Genomic DNA, 17,654 nt, shown 5'->3' with positions numbered 1-17,654 from the left:
GAAAAAGAAATTAGAGGCAGGGGAAGTGGCAAGAAGGAAGGCAAACCTAATGCAACCATAAATCTTTCTCATCATTCAATTTTAAAAATGCCTAATTCATAGTTAAAAACTAGGTTAAACCAAGATGCAAAATATAGGTTAGAGTAGAAAATAACAAGTCTTTCCACTTTTTTTTGACATTAGCTCTTTGTCCTAAAGAAATAAAATGAAACATAACAAAGACAAAGACAAAGCACCCACTCAAAAGTGAGAAAAGGTATGGTGTATAATGGAAATGACTTAAACCTGACCTATTTAAACAAATAACTGAATATTTTAAAAATGGAAAATAGACAACAAAAACGACATCAACAATGACTATAATAATTCATTTAGAAGTTTAATCTATATAAATTGTCTCAATAAAAGGCCAAATGAACCTGTAAAATGTCTGTCAACAAATGTCTGACTTTCTTCCAGAGGGAGTTGGATGCAAACTGGGTTAAATATAAACTCATTTGTAAAACCTTACAATTACGAGCAGTATTGTTTCATAAACTAAAGAAAAGCTGTGAAGGGTAAAATCAATTTTTTAAAAAAGCTTGCTAAGAATCCAGCATAAAAGTCATCCAAAGGGCCTTAAGAAGAAAAACAAAAGAAGAAAAACAAAATAAAAACAGAAATGATCTAGAACAAAAATATTTAAATAATCTGGATTCTCCAACAAAAGTGGTAGAACCACCGCACTCAGACTCTAACACTCTCAATGTGCTTACAGAGATTTAAACTTTGTTTTAACTTCAAAGTTCCTACAAAGCTCTGGTTTGTTTTGTTTTTATTCAGGAACACGTCTTCTGTTTCATCAAAGGTCCATTTTCTCCCTGCAGCATTATAATCAGTTTTGCCTGGTAAGTCATTCTTGAGCTCTCCACTCTTTTAGAGTGGTGGCTGCTAGACTGTGTGTAACTCTGATCCTGGCTCGTTAGTTCTTGAATTCTTTCTTTCTGATTGTTGGCAGTATTTTCTTTTGACCTGTAAACTCTGGATTTTGGCTATGATATTCATGAGAGTTTTCATTTTAAGATTATTTTTCAGGAAGGGATCAGTTGATTCTGTTTCTACTTTGCCAACTGGTTCTAAGAGATCTGGGCAGTTGGTGTTTTGTTTTGTTTAAGATTTCTTGTAATAGTAGGCTGTCTAGGCTCTTTTTTTGAAAAATTTTTTGGTCACGGCATTCAGATAGTCCAATGATTCTTAGTTTATCGTTGGTTTTTTTCCCCACTTTAATCTGCTATCCAGGTCAGCTTTTTTGCTATAAGACACTTTCTATTCTTTTAAAAAGTCTTTTGACTTTGTTCTAATATTTCTTGTTGCCTCATGGAATCATTAGTTTCTATTTCATCCACTCTAATTTTTAGGAAGTTTTGTTGCTTGGGAAAGATTTTGTGTTTCTTATACCAGGTTGTTAATTCCCTTTCCAATTCTTTCTTTCAAAGTTCTTATTTCTTTTCCAATTTTTTCCTCAAACTTTCTCATGCCATTTATAAAAACTTTTTTTTAACTCTTTAAAAAAGAATTCTTGTTTCATTTCTTCTAGGAATTCTAGTTGAGTTTGTATGCAAATCGCATTTTTTTTTCCTCTGAGGCTTTGCTTATATATGTTTTGGAGTCATTCTGTGTTTTTGTCTTGAGCTACTCTGTCATCATACTAGCTCTTTATGGTGGGATTCTTATTTTTGTTTGTTCATTCTTCTAGCCTACTTCCTGACTCTGGACCTTGAGGTTAGTGCTGGGGCATGTGGCATTTCAGAACAAAAGGTCTGAGGTGGTTCTGTTGATAGTTTCTTGAAGTACTGAGTGTTGCGTCATTCCAGAACTTCAGTGCAGTCAGGGGACCTGTAAGCTTTCAGTGCTCCTGAAATGGTCTGATCTAAGGCAGAGTCTGATTGCTACTCCCCTTAGCCCCACCCCAGTCTGAGCTCTGAGTTCTGTCTGAACAACAGCAGATTACTACTGGACTCAGTCCCTAACAGCTAGCTAGAAAGCTCTGTTTGTTCAGAGTGGCAGAAATTATAGGCTCCCCTTTGGTCTAGGATTTCTGCCCTGGTTATTCTTCTGCAGACTAGGCTAGATGCTGAAAATGAGACCTTGTACCTGGGATCTGAGTCATACCTCTGTTGCTGACTTCTAAACTTCCTCCTTTCTTGAAACACTGTCCAGGACTGCCCTACTCAAGGATTCCACGCCTGTGCAGAGGTCCTCTTTTTCATACTCTCTGGACCTGTGATCCAGAACTAGGCAGCGGGCAACAAAATTGCCAGTTTACACCTATCCCTACTGCACTGCCATAGCATGGCTTGGGTATGGGTCTAGACCTCTTCTTGGCCAACGCACAGATTCTCCCAGGGTGCTGGAGGAGTTACATACATTGTGCTCCAGGTCCAACCCCAACCCTGGTGTCTGTAGACCTCCATCTATCTCCCCATCCTGAACTGAGCTGGACAAATGACTCATTTTTATTTTTTCTAGATTTCCCCGTTGAGATTTATTCTGATCCATTTCCTAGATCTGTTTGGAAGACTTTTTGGAGGGGAGCTAATTGTACTGCTTCCTATCACTTTTCCATCTTGACTCTATCTTTGATACAATACAATTATAAAGACAGTGAAGGATCAACATACAAGGTATCTACAGAAGGAGAAAATAGCAAAGGTATGGAAAAAAAAATCTTGGACCTTATTAAATATGTATCAATAACTACCAACTTTCCCGCTATACAAAATCTTCATGGTAACCATCTCTACATAAACTGAGGGTCTCCTTGCTGACAGTATTAGTTGGCAATAAGCAGGCTCTTACAAAGTGATATCCAACAATGGATTACATCTTTATATATCTTTAACACTTAACTGGAAGGTATGGAGAATATAAGATTTCACTGTACTTATTGTTTCTTGATAATTAAGAAAAGCATTGGATTTGGTAGAACCAAGTAATAACTCATAAGCTCTCTTATAATGTCTTCAATCCCCACATCAAGACTATTTAAGATTCTTCGGAGTACTAAACAATATAAATAATCACATTCAACGACCATCTGGCAACAAACACCACGCAAGGATAAAACAGGAAGAAGCATGTACGCTGAAGGTGTTTGCCACTTGATGGGGACTGTCCAAGTCCAGTTGGACCTGCAAATGTGAGGTCTCCCAAGAGACTCTTGTGGGTAGATGTTATTGTGTTAACTACATAAAGCTCCCCAAAAGTTTGGTTTATCCATCCATGTAGTAAAGATCAAATGGAGGAAGATGTTTATTGCTCAGAATTCAACTTGCATTTGCATAGACACTCTGTAGTTTGTCCACCAGCATGTACATCTGGGACAAGAAATCCAGGTGGACAACGAGCTGTGCCTGAAATTTAACAGGGGGATAAGACTAGTATGGATTGCTTTTGGAAAACTGCAAAGCTCTTTTACTGATCTAACACATCCTATAAAAGCAAAAGTCCACCTGTTTAATATTGGCATTTTATTATTGTCACCATTTGGCAGTGAGCTTTGGAACACCATTGCCTTAAAAGAGTTAGAGTATCAGTTGTTTGTCCTTTCTTTTTGAAAAGGACCAATCACATCATGGAGTGATGTCTTGACTTGCACGTGAATTACATTTAAGTTGGACAGAGTCGCACAAAGTCATCAGCCTCATTCTCTTGTCCAGAGTCACGGAAGTCCAGTGGCAAAACAACAGTCTGTCGATGGCCCGGCATGCAGTGGATGACCTTGGCATCTTCGATGTCTGACCAAGCTCTAAGCCTCACATAGTGCCTGCTCCAGCTGCCTTCATGGCCATTTGTTTTCATTCACCCATTCTGCCAGGGGGAAATCTTCATGTGCTTGAGGTAGACATAGTCCTAATTCACTGATGGGTCTGAGAGTGGTCCATTACTCTCAACCTGGTTTAGCCCATCTACCAAGATGATTTTACTGGGGTATTGCCACTGCACATGCTACAGCTTCTTGGAGTCACAGGTGAGAGTTGGGTGACTAGTTGGACACCAAAGGTAGATATGCAGCCATGAAAAGGACTCAGCAAGCCCTCACACTAGGGACACTGGTCCTCCCTTAACACCTCGTACACCCCACTAGAGTACCACATAGAAGGCAAAGGAAATGTGCATGGTAGGCATGAACAAGACGTAACATATAATCCACTAGGGAACTCTGAAAAGGAAAAAGAATAGAAGTAAAGAATTGTGTGACAGGAACAGAAAATAGGCTGGTCATGTGACAAGAACAAGTCATGACAGTTATAAACCAGAGTTCTTCACTAGTAACTTTGCAATGTTGGGGGAAAGGCCTTCCTCACACCAAAGAGATCTCCTATGCAGAACTTTTGGAAGGATGTGAGTAAGAGGAATCCAGGACAGTCTGGCATATAGGGGTAGGAAAGGCATCACTGGAGGGAACTCTCAAACTGGTGAAATGACAGATTCTTTTGAGTAACCAACTTTCAAATAACTCAAACTCTTAAGAATTCAGTTTCTTAAGAGCTTAATTTTATAGGCTGTGGTCTAAGCTCTTTTCAAACTAAATATTATTATTGACCTTAGTTAGTTTGATAGGCTAGTTAACTTTTTATTTCCAGAAATTACCATCAATGAGGTATATAAGGATGAAGGTAAATTTTACAACCTGTCCAAGAACTTAGTCAATAACTATTTAGTAAGCACCTACTAGGTACCAGATACTATGCTGCTAAGTGTTGGGAATACAAATTTGAAAAAGAAAGAAAGTTTCTGCTCTCAAGTTGTTGGTCATCTTTTGTTCTTAAGGAGGACCTATGACATCTCAAGCATAATGTCTTGACTTGTCTGTGAACTGGATTTGAGTGAGGCAGAACTGCTCAAAGTCCTCAGCCTCTATTTCTCCTCCTGAGTCATCAAGAGTACAGTGACAGGACAAAGATCAAGATGACAGGCAAGGAAAAACAGGTTTTTAAAAAGCTACTTGACTAAGACTTCAAACCCAAATCATTCTGGTTTCATTGAATGGTCAATAATAGGCCTGGCCCAAGCATCTATGGCCCATAGTGTAGGTTTTGATGGCTTAAGATGAGATACCAATTGTTTTCAGTTCTGGCCAGAAACTCTGAGGGTCTTCTTCTCCCAGACTGATATCTCTGGGATGGTAAATTGGGTTGTCTTTTGTTTCAATTCTTACCTAGCCCTTAGTCATTGAATGGGCATGGCCTCCATCAAACTGAGACCTGGGAAAGACCTTAATTTAGAAAGGCTAAGGTTGCCCACTGCATCCTGGGCCATTGCCAGTCATTTGGACCTTTGTATTGCCACTGCACTCCAAAGGCACTGGAGGAGAGAGTGAGGCTGGAGGCTGATGACTGATGACTTTTCAGCAGCTCCACCTCACTCAAATCCAATTCATGAGCAAGTAAAGACATGACACTCATGAAGTCATTGGTCTTCTTTATGAACAACATCAACAAGAAGGGTTCTGCATGAAGTCTTTATACAGAAAGGACTTCCAGAGCAGGTGATGTGAGCTAAGGCTTATCACACAGATGTCTTACATGTGTGCCTCACTATTATTATGGTCTAAGTTTAAGCCGACTCCTCCCATGGATGCTGTGTACATTTATGGGAAGGAGTGAACCAGGTGCTTAGAAGATATTGTAGTTTTGATATATCACAAGTCAGCATAAGAAATTAAATGGGAATTTTTTGAGAACTTTGCAGAAGCCACAGATGACACAAAAAAGTTGAGAAACTCAGAAATGCATAAACTATATAGTATTGTATAAAATCAATATATTTTATCTTTTAATATCATAATAATTAAGACTTCCTCTCTGGTATGAAGAGAGGGCCAAAAATTTTTACGTAAATTTTCCAGATTGCCAGTGTGCTGCACCCCTAATCCCCTAATGTGAAAGGGGTAACTGTAGTAGTAGCTGGCCTCTGTGGACCCAATTTGCCAAACTGAATAGAAGTTGGCAAATGCTGCTATTATTTCTCTTCCTCCTCTTCCTCTTTTTAATTTCTTCAAAAAGATGGAACAATTTACTTTTGTTTTGTGCAGTTTTCATTTTTGATTTCTTGAAAAATAGCTCTGCTCTCAAGCAGCTTAAAGTCTAATGGGGAAAGACAACACACAAAAGGAAGCAGAAAAAGGAGAAAGGGAATGTATCCAGTACAGGGGGATATGATGATGTGGGAAAGGAAGAGATAGCTGGCCTGGTTTCCCTCCTTAAATAAAGTTTCTGGGAGAAGCTTTCCACTGTCTAATCAGAGGGAAGGGCCCAGAGGCAGAGGGTACTGATGAAATATAAGACCTGGAGCTGAATTTCTAATGATGTCCCCCAGTGAACAGTACACCATGATCTGAATAATGCTGATTTTTGGTTTTGCCACTACCACCTATCTCCTCATGGCTTTCTTTCTTCTCCTTCAATACACTCATCATACTTCTGGTAATCCAAGCTCCAAATGCTAAGTCATTATTTGTGTCTCCTGTGCCCTATCAGTCAAGAAATCCAATCAGTTCTTATTTCATAATACTTTAAGTTGAATATATCCAGGAGCTTTGAGAACAGCAGGTGGTTTTAGTCATTTAGTACAAAATGATTCATAACACTAAAAGTCTTTCCTTTCGCAATAATCAAGTTCTTCCACTAGTGAATGTTTTTTTGGCATAAAGTAAACGTGCTTTATCTTTATCAGGCCAGATTAGGAGTTAAAATGAAAGTGCAACAATCAATAACTGGCTGCTTGCCACTGGTTGAGCCAGATTTCAATGGGTGGTTAAGAATGTTAGGAGGATGGCAGCAGTCCAAACCCTTATCAGAGAAACTTGATATAAAAATTTTCCCATTTCATTCAATTCTTATCTTTGGTGCATTCATTTTGCTTGTGCAGAAATTTTTTAGTTTCATGTAATCAAAGTTATCTATTTTAAATTTCATAATTGCTTCTATCCTTTGTTTAAGAATACATCTCCCACCTATAACTGTCAAAGTTTTATAATCTGCTTCTTCTAATTTTTTTAAAGTACAATCTTCAATATTAGCTATATATCCATTTAAACTGTGTTGTGGAATATGATATAACATATTGGTCTAAGCCAAATTTTTGCCACATAGCGCAATTTTTTGAGTAGTTTTTTTTTTTTAATCAAAAGGAAAGTTCTTACCTAAGTAATCTGTTTCTGGTTTATCAAACAATGGATTATTGACTTCCATTGTTTCTGATTCTCCCTTGTCAAATATGTTTCATTGACCTATGTCTCTATTTTTTAACCAATAGTAGATGGTTTGATGACTTCTGCACTTTACAATATAGCTTGAGATATGGAAGTGCTACTGCCCCTCCTTATGTTCATCATGTCTCTTGATATCCTATATCCTGTTTTTAAAAATTAATTTTGAAGATATTTTTCAAGTTCTATAAAGTATCTCTTTGATAACTTGATTGACATGGCATTTAAAGTATAAATTAGCTTTGCTAGTATTGTTATTTTTATCATATAGTTATGGTTCAGCCATGAGCACTGAATACTCCTCTAGGTATTCAAGTTGTTCTTTATTTGTTTAAGGAATGAATACTTTATAATTGAATGCATACACATATTTTTTATGCTTTGGTAGACTGATCCCCAAGTTAAGTATTTTGTAGTTATTTGGAATGAGATTTTCCTTTCTATTATTACCTCTTGGATTTTGCTGTTATATTTCCTTCTGTCATTAATATTTTCCCTTCAGAGCAGACAAGTAGTTTCCAGAGATAATGAGCCCAATACAGAGCTCATGGCAAGAAGCACCTTACAAAGAAGTACCAGACCACCAGGTACAAAACCAATTCCTATATGTGTCTTAACTTTCACAGAAATGAAAGTCACATGTTCTCATGGAAAGTGTCCCCTGCTGTCCTGGCACATATAGAGAATTGCTACAATGGACAATGACAGGACTTTGTAAGGAAGAATATTAAAGTGGTAAAAGATGGATCAATTAGCTTCATTCTACCGGGGCTCCTTATCAGAGGAGACAAGACCCATGGAACATTAGTCATTCTTATCTTAGGGGCCACAGACCCCTAAGGGGACCATGGATAAATTTCAAGGGGCCCTCAGACCTTTTTAATATTTGGACTTTGAGCTTTTATAAGTGTATTTCAACATAATTGGTTTTATTTATAATCCTAAGTATTTTATTTTATGCATTTAAAAACATTATTCTGAAGATGAGGTCCACAGGCTACACCAGAATGGCAAAGGGGTCCGAAAAAAAAAGTGAAGAACCCCAGCATTAAGGAACATCTCAAGGTTACAATCATAAGGAATGTGTAGCACTCCTTACTAGCAGTTATGGGACTTCGAAAGAATTTCAACAAAGAAACAGACATACCAAGAATGCGAAAAGCTATAGGTCTTTTATTATGACCCATGTTGAATTCATTTTTTGTTAACTGTATTTTCATTTGATCTTTTATTTTAAAATACAGAATTGCATTAACAATCATAATCATAGGAAAATCTGTTTGGAAATATTCAGAGTGTGGTTTTGGAGAAAAGGAGGGAGAGAGATACTCCATTCTACTCCACCAATACCAATCCTTCCTCCCCAGCTCTGTCAGTCTCCACTTCCTCCTTCCAACCCTGACTCATCGTTGCCTGATCAACCTTCATTTCTTACTCTCAAGAACTTCCTCATTTCTTTAAATCTTGTTTATCTGCTGCTTGTACCCTTACAATACGTTTTCTTTTCTAATAAAGATGAGCTGCTTTTCATACACATGCATATGTCTTCCCTATCGGTTTATCTGCTTATACATGAGCTCTTTAACTGAGTTTTCTTCTTCTTGATATCTTTGGTCATTTATTATATTATAAGCTCCTATTGTTCCCTTTCTGACTCTCTCCCCTTGATGGTAGTTTTTCTGGGAGTGGGCCTCAAAACTATCTCAGCCTCCTTCCACTCTGGGGAATTTACATTTTACTGGCCTTAGTCTCTGCCTGAAGTAATATTTGGTGGGACCAAACTGGTCAAAGCTGGATACCAGTCCTTTTCCCTAATGACCTATGAAGGGCCCCCACATATGTTAGCATCCTGCCCCAATTCCTTCTGTTCCTTCATCCTCAAGCTGAGCTCTGCTGCAACAATAGAGTACTGCTATGCTGCTACGCCAGCAAGGGAAAGTTTCTGTCTCAAAGTTTTCTGAGGTTCAGGGAGAAGGGGTGGGGGTTGGCATGGGGGTAGGGTTGAGTTCTATTTCAAGCCTATGGGTCAGCTTGTGCAGGTCTGCCAGGCTATGGTTGCTGGTGGGGCAAAGGGTGAAAGAGTGCTAAGTGAGTATGTTATGGATTTGGGATTTTCTGTTTTTTTGCTGTTTATTGAGTTTTTGCCTCATTAGGGTTTTTGGAGTCTTAAACTATAGAAATAGTTGAAACTGCTTTAACTATTAAACACGATTCCTATTTTGGAAAGGTATGAGAGGTTAGCAGATCAAATAAAGTATCTACTCCTTCACATTGTTGGTCACATGCCTAGAAAAGCTGGCCCTTTTTTTGGGGGGGGGGTTATTTTCAATAGATTTGGGGTTATTCAAAGAGTTTTATAATTTCTTTAAGGCAATCCAGCCCATGCTTCCCCTATTGTTTAATTCTGGGCCCACCTTGCCCATTTGTATTGATTATTTCGGAGATACATACTGATGGACCAGCTCCATAGGTTATCCTTTCAAATGATTGTCATAGTTTGGGTAAAATACATTCTTCATCCCCTTTATATTTCCTGCGTAGATGAAAAGACCAAAGACTTCTGAAAGATGACAAGGAGAGGATAAAACTCTCATCTAAGAGACTCTGCAAAAGATCAGACTTTGATGCAACAAACACAAAGTCATCTCAAACCAGGAAAAGAGGCCTTCACCATCCATGAAGAATTCTCTTCAACTTGAACCCTGCACTGGATCTCCTTCACTGTAGTGGTGAACACTTTCAGTGAGTATTATCGAGTCATATCATAAAACACATATCACAAAACAAAAGAGGAGAATAGAAGGTTGCATCTATCACAACTAGGGAGATGGAGACCAACCATTTATAACTGACAAGGGACTGAGGAAATTGAAAAAAAAAATCTAACAATTATTATTAAATAAATATAAAAACTAATTATCTAAAATTTAAAACTGTTTGCATGAACAAAACCAATGCATCTGAGAAAAGAGAAAATATCAAGTATGAAAAACAACATGGCTGACAAAATTCTGACTTCCAAAATCTATAAATAATTGATGCAATTATCTAAGACTAGGAACCATTCTCTAATTTATAAATGTTCAAAGGACTGGAACAATTTTCAAAAGAAAAAATGCAAAATATTACTTTGAAATGCATGAAAATGCCCCAAATTAGTAATCAGAGAATTGCAAAATAAAACAAGTGAGATATCTTCTCACATATACCATATTGGCAAAGATGATAAAATACACTAATGCTCTGTTGTTGGAGCTATGAATTGGTGTGCAAGGTGACACAGTATATTAAAATGTTGGCCCTGGAGTTAGGAAGACCTGAATTCAAATTCAGCCTCAGACACTTGCTAACTGTGTGACCCTGGCAAGTGACTTAACCTCTATTTGCCTCAATTTCCTAAACTGTAAAATGGCAGTAATAATAACATTTACCTCCCAGGGCTGTTGTTATGATGAAATGAGATAATAATTGCAAAGTACTTAGCACAGTGCCTGGCACATAGTAGGTACTATATAAATGCTAGTTATTCTTCTTCTTCTTATTATTATTATTATCACTATTAAAAACAATTCACAATTATGTGTAAGAATGTAAAAGACTATTCAAACAGTGACTGAACGAAAAGTTCTATGTAAACCAAAAAATTCATAGTAGCACTTTTTATGATAGCTAAAAACTACACAAAGTAAATATCCATCAATTGAGAACACAGGGAACAATATGAGGAATCCAGAGACACTTAGGGAAACTGATCCGATATAGAATGAACAAATCAAATTAAGGAAAATCATATACACAATGAATACAATAATGTAAATAAAGGCAATAGAAGTCTGAAAAAATGGAATGTCCAACGCTAATTCCATATGTATAAAGCTGAAAATTTTTCTTCCTCTGTACTAGGTAGTGCTGCCCTAAAGAAACAGAATGTTCTATACATTGTCAGTACTAGTTGTTGTATTTGATTGGTTAAACTTAATTGTTTTTGTTTACTTCCTGGTAAGGGTAGTGGGCATAAGAGTGTTTAGTGGAAAATGATTATCATGCAAAAATGCATTAATAAGTTCTCATTTTTAAACTGCAAGATACAAGAAGACAAGATTTTCTTAATAAAATAATTTAGTTAATTTCAAAATAGTTTTAAATAAAACAATTTAAAATCATTGTAATTCAGGATAAATATTTTTAAAACTTACTATCATTAATAAAAATATTTTAGGCAACATAGTTTTATTTTCTTCCACGATATTCTTAGTAAATGAAGACAATTTTTTTGTTGTTTCATTAATTCAATATTAATCAGAGAATTAAAACAATTTAATTTTTGGAAGCATTTCATTTTCTTTATGGTTAAAGATTATGATAAGTCCTCTGTTTAAAAAAATAGATTCCTATACAATTTTAAACATTTTTTCCAACTTGTAAATGCATATGAGCCACTACACAAGCTTGAATATAAAACTACAAATGTTTGTATTTCACTGCCACTTGCTGCTAATTATCAATAATAACTTCAAATGTCCTCGAAAATATAAATGGAACAAAACTGTTGGTCCTATGGTCTTGGTGAAGCTCATATTTCCTTGACAAGGTTAGTATCTTGGTGGGCCAGAAGGCTCTACCAATTAATAAAAAAAGAGAATTCACAAAGAGCATACTTTGACATTTGTGAAACTACTGAAGACAAGATCTTCTTTGAGCATTTTCTTTCAAGTAAAGCATATTCAATTCTAAAGTAGCACATTGGGCTTTTCAAAGGAGAAATATGATCCAGTGTGACAGCAAATGATGCTAAATGCTACTTCTCTCCAAGAAGCTCAAAAATTGATTGTTTTTATTTCTTCTTGAACTCAGTGAACCAAGATTAAGAGTGGAGAAGACTGGGGATGAAGCTTGGGGCCAGGTTGTGAGGAGTTTTTAATGCTCACTAGAGGAGCATATATTCTACCTGAGAGGCACCAGCATCTTTCTTTACCATTTCTTCCCAACATTCGAGTTAGCTCAGTCATTCACACGACTCTGTGTTCCTCATCTGTCCAGTCCTAGTTCCTTTCCTTAAACATTCCCTTGAATGCCTACACAATAGTGTTTCAAGAAGAAAGACTTGAGGGGAAAAGTATGGTACAAAACTATAGTACAAACTGAGGAACTAGAGTTATAGGCTAAACTGTGTATTATCTGTAAGAAATCAAGTTCTGGCTATTCCAAGAAACCTTCCCAGAACTGGGATAGGCTGTGGGACAAAGCAGGGCTGTGTAGGCGCTTTGTCTGGTAGGTAGCTCCAATTACTGGAAACATGAGGGGTTATGGCACATAGTAGCTTTCAGAAGTTTGCTGACTTAGTTTCTGAGGAAAGAGAAAAATAAAGTTTGCTGCCTCCTTTGCATTTTTAAGGACATACCATATCACAATAAAAATCAGAATACATTTAGTCTAATTTGCTTTCTGACTAAATGACAAAACTAACATACTACAAAATTAGACCCCAATAAAAGTTTGAAAGGAAGAAAGCAGATAAAACTAGGACTAAAATATATTTAAAAGAAAAAAAATCTATATAGTAAAACCTTTCTTGGATTCCTGACAGGTGACCTGACCTAAAATGAAAAGTTTCTCATCATCTTCCTTAAGAGACCATTACGGAGCCCAGAATAGACATACCTAATTGTTGAAACAGGAGAGCCACACTGGTGCCTGTGACAGGAAGACTATCATGTAAAGGAGTCTGTATCAGCTGTCTGTCTCCTGCTCCCAAGGAAAATAGCTTCTGTAGAAAAAAAAATTACTCCTTTTATCTATTGTAAACAGAAGAAAATATCTGCAAACACATGGTCTGTCATACTTAGGGTCTCACATTTTGACTTTAAGAACATAGTTTTATGGTTGCACACAAGGAAATATCAACTTTTAGAATTTTAGTCTAAGCTGTTTTGCAGAAACTAAAGTTAACTCCCTAGACAGGATGGGGAATAGGCCCCTGGAGCTGCTCTGCCTTACGCTAGGCCACTCATTAAGCTGCTTCAACTAAAGCAGCATGGACAATGTTCATCAATCCATTAGCAAGTATTTTTAAGGTGCCTTGTATGTGCCAGGCACTAAGCTCTGAGTTTAGGACAGAACTACAGAAATGAAACAACCCCTCCCCTCCCACGGTTTATAACTGTATGACTAAGACTCAGTTCACAAAAGCAGATGCGAGCAAACAGAACTTAGTAGAAAATAAACATATTCAATGCTTAAAGAACTGAGTATCATCTATTGCTAAAAATTCCTTATTTCTGTATATTCATATGATATTTTAAGAAAAAAGTAAGAACAGGAGATGCACATATACAAAAACAGTAAAGTTAGTCGAAGAAAAGTCTCCCAAAGTCAAGTTCACTTCGAGGCTACAGACTCAGTCAGGCTCAGTCAGCATGTGTTCTGTTGGGAAAGAGGAGGCAGGTAAGATGACGGGATGAGGAGGGTGGAAAATGGGGAAAAGAAGGCAAAGAGGAGGCTGTGAGGGACAGACCACAACGACGAATGGATGCTGCCCACAGTACTCCAGGAGACAATAATTTATATTTTGTATCACTCTCTTCTCCCCTTCACACCGCCTATTAAAAAACAAACTCCGAGGGCTCCCTGTTATCTCCACACAAGCAAATATAAAATTTTCTTAAAGCCCTTCAAAGTGTGGCCCCCTCCTACCTCTCTAGTCTTCTTACACCTAACTCCACCATGTACTACTGTGCAATCCATTAACACTGGCCTCCTTGCTGTTCTTTGAGCACCAAGTATGTTAACTGGCTATCCGCCTTCTCATCTTTGCCTCCTCGCTTTCCTGGCTCCCTCAAAATCTCAGATAAAGCCCCAGCTCTGGTAAGATGTCTTTTCCAGTCCTCCTTAATGTGAATGCCTTGCCTCTGAGACTACCCCCAATTTATCCTACAACTGTACAGCGTTGTTTGCAGGTTGTCTCCCCCATTTAGACTGTGAACTCCTTTAGAGCAGGGCCTGGCAAGCACGCTTGTGTGCGTGTGTGTGTGTGTGTGTGTTTTGGTCTTTCTTTGTATCCTCAGCATGTATGTAGCACAGTAACTGGCACGCTCTAGCAACTTAGTAAATGTTAGTTGACTGACTGATGATAAATGTGTAAAAGAGTTTATGATAATTTCTTTATTTCTTCTTCAATTGCTGCAAATTCTCTTTTTTCATTTTTTGATATGTACAATTTGTTTTTCCTTTCTCTTTTTATTTTTTAAATTTAATTAATTTTTAGTTTTCAACATTCACTTCTGGAAGATTTTGAGTTCCATGTTTTCTCATCTCTCCCTTCCCCCCTCCCCCACCACAAGATGGCATGCATTCTGAATATCCCTTCCCCTGATTTGCCCTCCCTTCTATCACCCCCTGCTCCTTCTCTTATCTTCTTCCCCTTCTATTTTCCTGTAGGGCAGGATAAATTTCTATACCCCATTGCCTGTACATCTTATTTCCTAGTTTCATGTAAAAATAATTTTTAACATTTGTTTTTTAAAACTTTGGGTTCCAAATTCTCTCCCTTCCTCCCTCCCCACCACCCTTATTGAGAAGGCAAGCAACATGATACAGGTTATACATGTGTAGTCATGCAGAACACTTCATAGTAGCCATGTTGTGAAACCTTTCTCTTTTTAAATCAGATTAACTAACTTTATCTATTTTATTAGTTTTTAAAATAAGCTCCCAGTTAGATTTATCAATTCAATTCTCTTTTTGTTTTCAATTTTATAAATCTCTTCAATTTTTAGAATTTCTACCTTGTTGTTTAGTTGTAAATTTGTGATTTGTTCAAGTTTTTTTTTTTTTTTGGTTTTGTGCTCACTTTACTGATTTGCTCTTTCTTTTCCTGATAAAAGTATTTAGAGATTTAAATTTTCTTCTCAGAATTGCTTTAGCTGCATATCATAAGCTTTTGTATGTGCCCTAACTTTTGTCATGATGGAATTTTCTGTTGGTTCTATATTTTTTTCGTTGATTCATTGTTGTTTTAGAATTATGTTATTTTGTCTCCAATTACTTTTAAATTATTTCTTAAAGGACATTTTACTGAATGTAATTCTTATTGTAGTATGATCAGTAAATAATGTGTTTAGTATTTCTACTTTTCTACATTTACTGGTGGAGTCTTTTTTTTTTTCTTTTGGTGAGGCAATCGAGTTTAAGTGACTTGCCCAGGGTCACACACCTAGTAAGTGTTAAGTGTCTGAGGCCAGGCTTGAACTCAGAACCTCCTGACTCTAAGGCTGGCGCTCTATCCACTGCACCACCTAGCTACCCCCAGTGGAGTCTTTCTGCCCCAATGTAGTGTAAATTGTAAAGGTGGTAGTCAGTTTTTTCTATTCCCATTCAGTAATCATCAGACAAAGATCATCTCTACTTTTTCTGACGTTATATTTAGGTCTTTAATTTCTTTCTTATCTTTTGGTTGGTACTGTCTAGGTCTGAAAGGAATACATTAAGGTCCCACACTATTATATTTTAATTTCTCCCTATAATTTAGTTATCTTTTCTTTTAAGTATTTAGATACCTCTTTAGATGTTATTATGTGCATCTATGTTAAATGTTGATATTCTTTATCTATGGTAGTTTTTAATAGTACAATTCAGTTTGACTTGCCTGGGTACCTCTTCTTAGTCTTTTCCATATTTACTGTAGCATTATTTGAGATCATGATTGCTATCCTTGCTTTTTTTTTAAGTTCAGCAGAAACATAAGAGATTTTGCTATAGCTCCTCATTTTATCTCTGTAAATCTTTGTGTTTCAAATGTATTACTTGTAAATGACATACCATGAGATTCTGTTTTCTAACAGACTCTGTGATAGTTTTCTGTTTTATGGGTGAGTTCATTTGATTTGCAGTTATGACTTAATTATGTATTTCCTTCCATCCTATCCTTTGCATTTTCCCTCCTTTTACTTCCACATCCCTATTTATAAATAATATAGTGACAGAAGAGAGGGAATTTTTGAAAATATTATTACATAACAATGTGATAAAAGATTGTGATTATATCTTATTTTTACAAAAATTATTATTGAGACTAAATAGAATAAGCTAAGGATGAATTTAGGAAAAGTAAAATGTACAGAGAAATTGGAGAATAATAGCTCTACTAGAATTATGTATATGTACATAATTCAAATTAAATTTAAAGTAGAGTTCAAGTTACACAAAACATAATTTGTTACTATTCTTTGTTGTAAAGGAAATCCACCACCAAAATTAACCTTATGAACTAAGTAAAGGATGGAATTTTTGTTCTTTTTATAAGGCAGGCCATGGGTACAGTACTTAACTGAATTATGATCCCTTTTTTAAGAAGAATATTACAAGAATTTATTTTTTGCTTTCTTCATAAATTAAATTAACTGGAAAAATATTCCACTCTCCAGCTCCCTTTTTCTTGCATTTACCTGAGAACCACCAGTTGCTGGGACAAGGCATGCACAGAGGTTTGCAATGAGACTCTCCAATGAGAAATTCAGACTATCCACATGCACAGTGTAGATCAGGCCCAGGCAAGCCTGCAAATAAAACAAGGGCAGATAATGAACACAGAGGCACAAGAGCTATTTCTCTATCTCATGTGAAAAACTCAAGTTTTTCCTTGAGCTGGTTTTCCTTAAGCCTAACGAGGCTATTTTACTGTGAATGTACAATGAATTTTATGAAGGAAATGTCATATATTTTTACGAAATCTTTGTAACAGAAACTTTGCAAAATGGTTTTTTCTGTTTAATTTCAAATTTTTCCATTACACCTGGGAAAAATTGCTAGGTTTCTTTAACAAACCTCAAAATCCCCCCCCCCCCAAGTTTTTAAAAGCAAACATTTTTAAACTTCCTTTAGTTTTAAATTTTATAAATTCCACAAATTTGTTTCACAACAATAATTAATCTGTTTTAGTCATTATTTGGGGCAGATACACTGGCATTTATACAGAGAGGCAGTCCCAGAATCAGCAAGACCTGAGTTCAAAACCTGTTTCTGATTCATTACCATGTGACCTTGGACAAGGTACTCTCAGTAACTCATACAACTCTCTAAGTCTGTAAATTGAAGAACATTTGTTGATCTGATTCTGGAAAGGGCGTTTCCTCACCAGGAATTCCCTATATCAATGAAATCATAGTCCCAATCTTCCCCTCCTAACAAAAAGAAGAGAGTCATCGGTGTGTTTCAGATTAGGATGAGAAAAGACTTCCCCTAAGAGATGGGACAGAGTTGCAATGACAGACAGAAATGGTGATAAAATGGTACACTTAGAAATTTTTTTCAATTTTTTTAAAAATAAATTTTTATAGATTTTTTCCTTTGCTTAAATTTTTCCCTATCTCTGTCCACAATTTTGCAATCCTGACAAATCAATATT

At 36.5% G+C, this 17,654-nt stretch overlaps 1 protein-coding gene across 1 annotated transcript in view; it reads right to left on the bottom strand.

The window, feature by feature from the left end:
- SBF2 (SET binding factor 2) overlaps positions 1-17,654 on the bottom strand; it is a 485,589-nt gene that overhangs the window by 277,182 nt on the left and 190,753 nt on the right. Inside the window, exons 6-7 of the mRNA XM_027852565.1 lie at positions 16,696-16,806; positions 12,914-13,019 (exon numbers count right to left, since the gene is read on the bottom strand). Coding sequence (XP_027708366.1) covers positions 12,914-13,019; positions 16,696-16,806 — 217 coding nt within the window. The remainder of the gene's footprint in view (positions 1-12,913; positions 13,020-16,695; positions 16,807-17,654) is intronic.

Source organism: Vombatus ursinus, unplaced genomic scaffold (assembly GCF_900497805.2).
Source record: "Vombatus ursinus unplaced genomic scaffold, bare-nosed wombat genome assembly UNPS02009770.1, whole genome shotgun sequence".
NCBI classification, from domain to species: Eukaryota; Metazoa; Chordata; class Mammalia; order Diprotodontia; family Vombatidae; genus Vombatus; species Vombatus ursinus.
This window is presented reverse-complemented; position numbering and strand designations above follow the sequence as displayed.